The following is an 8,226-nucleotide window of genomic DNA, read 5'->3' as shown; positions in this document are numbered from 1 at the left end:
TATTATAATATATGTAATGATCCAAGCTTAAACAATTAAAATTTTGATCAGTGATAATAGTGAACATTTTCTCACTAAATGTTTCATTAAAAATAATAATTCTTATTAATAGTTTGTTTTCATTATTGTTTTCACATTATAGTGACATTTAAGTTTGACCCTTTTTTATAATAATATTACAATATATAAACTTCTTTATTTTCTTAACGAAAATACGACATATGCTATTTTTTAAGAACGAAAATACAAAACAAAATGAAGTGTATCATTTGGTTTTGTTACTTTTAATTTCAAACACAAAATAATTTAGATATAAATAGATTCGTGTGTATATGTGTGTGAAAAGAAAAAATTCAATTAAAATAATAGTTCAGATATATTATATATTTAATATTCCATGAATAGCAACACATGAAATTAGAATAATTTTATAAAACTCAAATAAAAATAAAATTAACAGCATTAAATGTCAAATTCATTGTGAGCAAAAGAAAACATATATATATATATATATATATATATATATATATATATATATTTTAATAATATGGCTCGTTGATATAAGTTATACCTTCATTAAATGTCTAAGATGCCTACAGATGAGAATTTACAAGCTAGGGGCTGTACCTTGGTTTCCATTTGTCCTTTGTGTTATAATAGCGCAGAAACTTCAACACACATTTTCCTCGAGTGTCAGTTTGCGCAAGCTGTCTGGAGGTGGCTTGGTATGAAGCTGCAGCGCAACATATCCCTGGCTTCTTTTGTTTCGGTTCTGGACTGTGTGCCTCATAGGTGCAGCTCGCAAATCCGTGATGTTATGGTAGCTGCTGTGGTGCACACGGTTTATTCTATTTGGCTGGCTCGAAATGCGGTAAGGTTTGATGCTACCACTGTATCTATTCATGCGACATTGGCCAAGGTTTCTTCCTTCATTACTTTGTCTGGTAACATCTCCAACGGAAATTGTATAGCCTCGGATGTTGTCCTTTTGGATCAGTTCTTTATTTCTCCCACATACAGGCGGTTTAAAGATATTATCCCGGTCTTTTGGAAGGCACCTACCTTTCCTTGGGTTAAAGCTAACACAGATGGTTCGGTCAAGAATTTATTGGCGGCTTGCGGAGGTATTTTCCGTGATTATCGTGGCACTTTTTTAGGAGGATTCGCAAGCAATATTGGTGGCGGTTCAGTGTATGATGCTGAAATGTTGGGGCTGATCTTGGCCATGGAATTTGCGATTGATAATAATTGGAACCATCTTTGGCTTGAAACGGATTCAACTAGTGCGGTACAAGCTTTTCATAAGCCTTCTCTTGTTCCTATTTGTCTTCGCAACCGCTGGCATAATTGTACTCACAAAGGCTTGATTTTACTTTGTTCTCATATTTTCCGCGAGGGAAATTGTTGTGCGGATGGCCTAGCAGCCATGGGTCATGACACTACTGGTACTTCTTGGCTTACCTCTTTACCTCCTCATCTGTTGGCAGATTTTGCTAGGGACAGGAATGGTCTCCCGAATTATCGTTTTCCTTAGCTTTCTTTTTCTTTTTTTTTTGCCTTGGTTTTTCTTTTTCTTTAGAGGGTCTTGGCCTAGTCCCCCCTCTCTTGTAATTATTTTTCCCCTTTTTTTTTAATAATATTATTTATTGGGAAGGCGGTAGAGGATGGGAGTGTCTGTTAGGTGCCAACCTAGTTGGGATGTTTCAGGCGCTCCCGGATACCCAACCTTTCTCTTGGCCTTATCAAAAAAAAAAAAATATAAGTTATAAAACATTTAAAAAAAACATAAAAAAAAATAATGCATGTTTTTTTGTTTTTTGTTAATAACATGGCTACTTGATATAAGTTATAAAATATATAACGACAGTCTTAAATTTAATCGGTTTCTCTAAAAAAAAAAGATTAGTTTAAATAGGGTATCAATCGGTCAATGTTACAACAATATTTTTCATTAAAAAAATTATTATTAATTTCTTTTTTAGAGAATTTATATATTGCATTACATTATAATACAAATAATATAACACAATGATATAATATAATTGATACATATGATACCAAAAATGAATTACAAAAATTAATAGTGAAAGTTATAATAATGCAAAGTTATAATAATTCCAAAAATAATGCATAAGAATAAAACAACATTAGAGTGTCACGTGTCGTGACTTGAAAGAAATTCTAAAACATTAAAATGTGGTGACACATGTCAAGAAGAGAAGAGAAGAAAAATGAAATAGGTCCTAAATTTATATAATATAGATTGTGCGATTTTGCACCCCCATTGTTTCAAACGAGCGATTTTGCACCCTATATTTTGCCAATTGTGCGATTTTGCACCCCATTGTTTCAAACGAGCGATTTTGCACCCCATAGTTTTCCCCCTTTCTGATTTTGCACCCAAAAAAATCATAAAAATATTCAGTTTTTTCCAAAAAATTTAAAAAACCGAAAAAAATTAGAAAAAAAATCAGAAAATATAATCAGATTTTTTTTAAAATTCTGGAATTTAATTTTCAAAATACAAAAAAAAGTAAATTTTCAAAATTTTAAAAAAATCTGACCTTTTTTAAAATTGGTATCCAGATTTTTAAAAATTAAATTTTTTCCAGAATTTTTTAAAAAAAATCTGACCTTTTTTTAAAATTTTGAAAATTTACTTTTTTTGTATTTTTAAAATTATATTCCAAAATTTAAAAAAAAATCTGATTATATTTTCTGATTTTTTTAATTTTTTTCGATTTTTTAAATTTTTTGGAAAAAAACTGAATATTTTTATGATTTTTTGGGGTGCAAAATCAGAAAGGGGAAAAACTATAGGGTGCAAAATCGCTCGTTTGAAACAATGGGGTGCAAAATCGCACAATTGGCAAAATATAGGGTGCAAAATCGCTCGTTTGAAACAATGGAGTGCAAAATCGCACAATTGGCAAAATATAGGGGGCAAAAGTGCAATTAAGCCTAATAACAAAACGTTGCAAAAATAATGTAAGGTATACAAACAAGAACAAAATAATCTGCTAAAAAACAAATAATAATAATTTGAAGAAAAACATTGACTTAAAAAATCGTAACAAGTAAAAATTAATCTGTAATATTTACTGTGTACAAGAAAATGGCTTATGAATAAGCATGGTGAACAGGGAACAACAGTAGAATAGTAGCAGTAGTAGTGAGGACTTATGAAAAAGGTATGAGTGTGGTATGAGACAAGAACAAAATAAAAATTACGAGAGTCTTGAAAAGTCTCAAGGATATTCGTGAGATTGTTGAATGAGCATGTTATGTATAATCTATATAATATAAATTTACGGCCGATTCCATAGCCATGGAAATGTTTTTTCTCCTCCTATTCTTATGACACGTGGCACTCTCATCCTATTCTTTTTTCAAATACTCTCACCACATTCATCCTCACAAAATACTCTCACCACATTCATCCTCACAAATTTGTATTTATTGTTTATGTATAAAAGGAAGTTTTACAATTTCAAATTCTAATATGCTTCAAATTTCAAATCAAACATTTCCTATTCATTCAAAAAATACGAATTCCAAATTATTGTTGATTTATTTTGTGAAAACGTATGCTTTATATTTGTAAAAATAATTAAATGTTTTTTCTTTCTGCTAAACGTTTCTTATTTTTAAAATACAAATACAAAAGGAAGTTTTACAATTTCAAATTCTAATATGCTTTTTTTGAATAATCAAATAATTTAAATTAATATATTTGAATTTAGATATTAAAATAAAACAAGTAATATCTAATTAAAATACGATTAATGAAATAATTATTTAAATATCAAAGAGATGAAATAATTGATATATGTCAAATAATAAAAATATGATTTGATTTGTCAAAAAAAAATGATTTGATAAAAGTGTAACTTTTTAAAATAATTTAATTAGATTTGGTAGTAACCATTAATTTGTTATATAATTTAACTAGATACATTTTACTTGGTACCCAAAAAAATAATATTTGGTTATTTTGTTAAGGTCATGTATGATACAAATATTTACTAGACTAAAAAGTATACGTTATTTTTGTCAAAGGATAAATTCCACCACAATGAATTTTTTTAATAAAACGCCGATTACCGCAAAAAAAAAAAAAAGAGGACGTAAACCCCATGTTTTTCTTATTAGATATTTCTATTTTTGGTAGAATCATGTAATTTAATTTTGGTTGAAATACAAAAAGAAAAATATTAAATGCTATTAAATTGGTTCCTCTTTTTTTTTTTTAACGTAAATTGATTCCTCTTTTTTTTGGCAATAATATAAATTGATTCTATTTAATGGTCTTGCTAAAATAAACGTTGAACCTTCCCTAAAAAAATAATGTAAGCCTTAAACCAAAAAAAAAAATTAGGAATTGCTTAATAGCTAAAAAAATAATATTTCAAGACCTTTCCTCTAAAATCGCAAAAACCGTTGAACATATTTCACCAATTTTTTTTTAATGAATTTCGTTCAATTGTTCAATGTTTGTTTTATGAAAGAAAAAGAAAATCGGATACTTTATTTTAGGACAGAAAAAGATTGGAATTGGAGGTATTTAATTTGAATTGAAAACGTATCATTAGAGAATATCAAAAATATGATTTCAGTTGATTCTATTTAGTGGACCTGCTCTAAAAAAAATAAGCCTTAAACCAAAAAAAAAAAATCGGAATTGCTTAATAGATAAAAAAAAATTATTTCAACACCTTTCCTCTAAAATCACAATGGCCAAACGAGATTATATCAATAAATTGGCAATGTTATTAAAAAAATTCCCAACATCATTCAATCAATGTGTATCTCTTCTATTAAAAAAAATATCGCAGGAATAATGCAAAAAAATATTACATATGTGTATCTCTACATTTTGTTATTAACACGGTTCAAATATAATTTGATTTTTCAAATCATTATTTTTTATTATTTTATATTAGTTTTTATTTTCATTCATAAGAATTTCAATTCACACGTTTTACTTTGATAGTACACGTGACAACCTTATATTGAAAGGTGCATTTAATATTTTATTTCATATACACATCAAATGTTATTTGCTAAAATTCGGAGGAGTATTTAATGTACCAGAATGACAGCCGAAAATTTACATATGAAATTACTCTAATGAAACGAAAATTTTGGAGGAGTATTTAAACTTCTATTTTTATTCTTAAAAAAAAATATATCCCCACTCTATTATATTTTCCAAGAATTTTTTTTAAAAAAAGTGTTCAGTATGAAAAAATAATGTTTTTATTTTGATATTAGAAATTTATATTTTATACACATTTAAATTTTAAAAAAAATAACATTTTCTGGGCGTTAATAATAATTGATTAAGACTTTGATGATAATTAATTGCATAAAGATTGATTTCAATTTTAGTTAAAAAAAACAACCGTAAATATGGCTATAGTAAAAAAAGTCTTAACAAAAAAGCATAAATCACTCTCTCAAAAAAAAAAACATAAATCATGGAACATACGTTATTCCAAGACTTTGTTTTTACAAGTATTTATATATTTTTATAAAAAAAAAATTTGTTTTTATTGTGTACTCTTGATGTGGGAAAAAAATATGCGCTTTATAAAAAATAATTGTGCATTCTTCAAAAAAAAAATTGTACATATTTAATTAAATAATTATTCATTTGATTTTTTAACACATTTAAATTATAAGATTAAATCTAGATCGACACAGGGTTAAAAAAACGATACGTAAATAAAAAATCTTTATTATATGTTTTTCGTTTTTCGCAATCAATATATTGTTATAATAAAAAAAATTGTGACTTTGATTATTTCAAATTAAAAGACTAATATATCATGAGTATGTGTATGAGTTTGTTTCAAAAATTAATGTATAATTTATTCCCAATTATTGCATCCATTAATCAATGGAATAATTTTTGTGGTTATTTGGTGTTTTTTGGCTATAAATATTGCTTTTGAAGCTCATGTTTTCCACACCATTTTTCAGATCATCTCTAATTTCATACAAGAATTTTAAAATAGTTTTCGAAATCCATCTTTCAATGTATTGATTTTTTTCTTATTTTCATAGATCTGTCTCGAAAAATTGATTCTATTTTTTATATTTTCCACGGGTACAACAATTAAACTTATTTCACTCTAATTTTCTTTCTTTCAGCTGAACATATGGAAATTCAGCATATGGAAACCTATTTCACCTTCTCTTTAGGTGTTCAAAATGTGGATCTCGAAGAACGAATTTGATGAAATATGATGCACACGATGACTACTTTTTTTTTTAAAACTATTCATGCACTTAATTTTAGAGCTACGATTTATATTGTTGATCATATTTTACATTTCAAATAGCAATGTTTCTTTTGCTCACCGACTATGTTATGATTTTAATATTGATTAAAATCATATTGAATATTATAGATAGTTGTTGTTAACTTGCTTTGTGTAATTAGGAAATTAGAGTGGACGCTATCCTTTTTTATTGATTTAATTTCTTTGATGAGTGTTGTATCATATATATGACTTTTTTTTTCCTATTATCTTCATCCCTTTACCACAACAATGTTGCTAAAATTAAATATACAGATAAATATTAACACCTAAAAAGATGAATATAATATCCCTAAAAAAAGAGATAAATATAGTAGGCCATCATGATAAAAAAAAACAAATTATATATGTAACGCCCCATTTTTATTCTAATATTTTAGTAGATGTGTGAATATTTTATATATGACTTTAATTGCTATATAAATGATTTTATGTGAAATATATGTTTTATATGATTTTTATATGAAATATGTTATGATGCAATTTTATTATATGAATATTGGGGTTGTGTATTATTTAAATGAATGTTGTTATTATTTGATAGAAATAATATGAGAAATAGAAATATTATAGAAATAGTATTTATTTTTGGTTAATGGGAATTAAGTGGAAATTAATAGAAATTAAGGGAGTTGGGTGAGAAAAGAAAAGAGAGATATTTTTGAAGTAAAAAGAAAGAAAAAGGGAGAGAAACATTTTCACGTGAAAACATTAGAAGAAAACCTGCTTTTGGAGAGAAAACCTAGAAGAGGCAAAGAGAGAGCTAGGAAGGAATCGATTGCGGTAGCTTGTCGTTTGGTGTTGCTGAATTAAGGTAAGGGTGGGATTCCTTTCAATAATCTTGATATATAATTTGAAAATTGATGAAATTGTTGTTCTTGAGTTTAGGGTTTGAGAGGTTATGTTAGATGATAATTTATGATAAAACATGTTGTTTTATTGTATGAATATAGGTTGTTTTACCCCTATGATGTATACTAAACCTGTAAACATTGTTCTAATTCATTTTGGGTGATTGGGGGATCAAAAATTGGGTTTTTGGAGTGAAAACTGGTCTTTCCCGTAAGCTGTGAATGTCCAAAATCGGGCCCCGAACTGCCAAAATCGGGCCCCGAATTCTGAGCTGATTTTTCAGCTTTGGTTCGACAAAAATCGGGCCCCGAACTGCCGAAATCGGGCCCCGATTTCCTGTCAGTCAAAACTGGAAAACACTCACTTTTTCGCCCGTTTCTGTTTTGAATTAGCTTTCGGTGTAAACATAAAAGTTGTAGATAATTGAGTTAGCTTTCTAATGGCCTTGGTTTGGAGTGGAAAAGATTTGTAGATTTTGAGTTATGATAAAAATAGTCCAAGTGGGTCTTTAGCAAAATTTAAGAAAACTTAGCATAACTAATCCCAAGTTAGTCCTAAAACTTATGGTTGGTTTCCCAACTTCAAACTTAAGTGTTAGGGCTTTAGTTGAGGTGTTTTATGGATATTTGACTTATGTTCTATTGATCAAAACTTAATTGCTTTTGGGGGATGTTTTAGACTTGAGCTGAATGTAATTGATTTATAAATATATGTTATGTTGTTGATTCCGTTGTTGACGTTGTTGTATCATCTAATGTCAAAGTTGGGGAGTGTGTCATAATTGTTTTAGGCACATATGTTGTTGTTGTAGTCGCTGTTGAAGTTGTATGTTGATATACACAAGTTGAGTCCATTTGCATACTCACATCTGTTGGGGGCTTATGCCCTGGAATGTTCATCATTCAACCCGTTGGGGGCTTATGCCCTGGAATGTTTATCATTCACCTGTTGGGGGCTTATGCCCTGGGATGCTTTAACCATCCAAATTGTTGGGGGCTTATGCCCTGGAATGCTTAGCATTCAACGCGCGTAGATTGGTACCACCTGC

The 8,226-nt window shown here is 28.3% G+C and overlaps 1 protein-coding gene across 1 annotated transcript; it reads left to right on the top strand.

Moving 5' to 3' along the window:
* The first annotated feature begins 589 nt into the window (after positions 1 to 589).
* LOC146907143 (uncharacterized) lies at positions 590 to 1,534 on the top strand. The gene has a single exon (XM_085729036.1). It carries the CDS (start codon positions 590 to 592, stop codon positions 1,532 to 1,534), a length of 945 nt encoding a protein of 314 aa, XP_085585162.1.
* Positions 1,535 to 8,226: the final 6,692 nt, after the last annotated feature.

Source organism: Medicago sativa, chromosome 7, assembly GCF_051527215.1.
Source record: "Medicago sativa cultivar Bolivia chromosome 7, Bolivia_mono, whole genome shotgun sequence".
NCBI classification, from domain to species: Eukaryota; Viridiplantae; Streptophyta; class Magnoliopsida; order Fabales; family Fabaceae; genus Medicago; species Medicago sativa.
The sequence above is the reverse complement of the archived record's forward strand: the minus strand, read 5'-3'. Positions and strand labels throughout refer to the sequence as shown.

What these genes read in the sequence shown, in the direction of transcription:
- LOC146907143 (XM_085729036.1), top strand. Translation starts at nt 590, where the DNA reads ATGCCTACAGATGAGAATTTACAAGCTAGGGGCTGTACCTTGGTTTCC.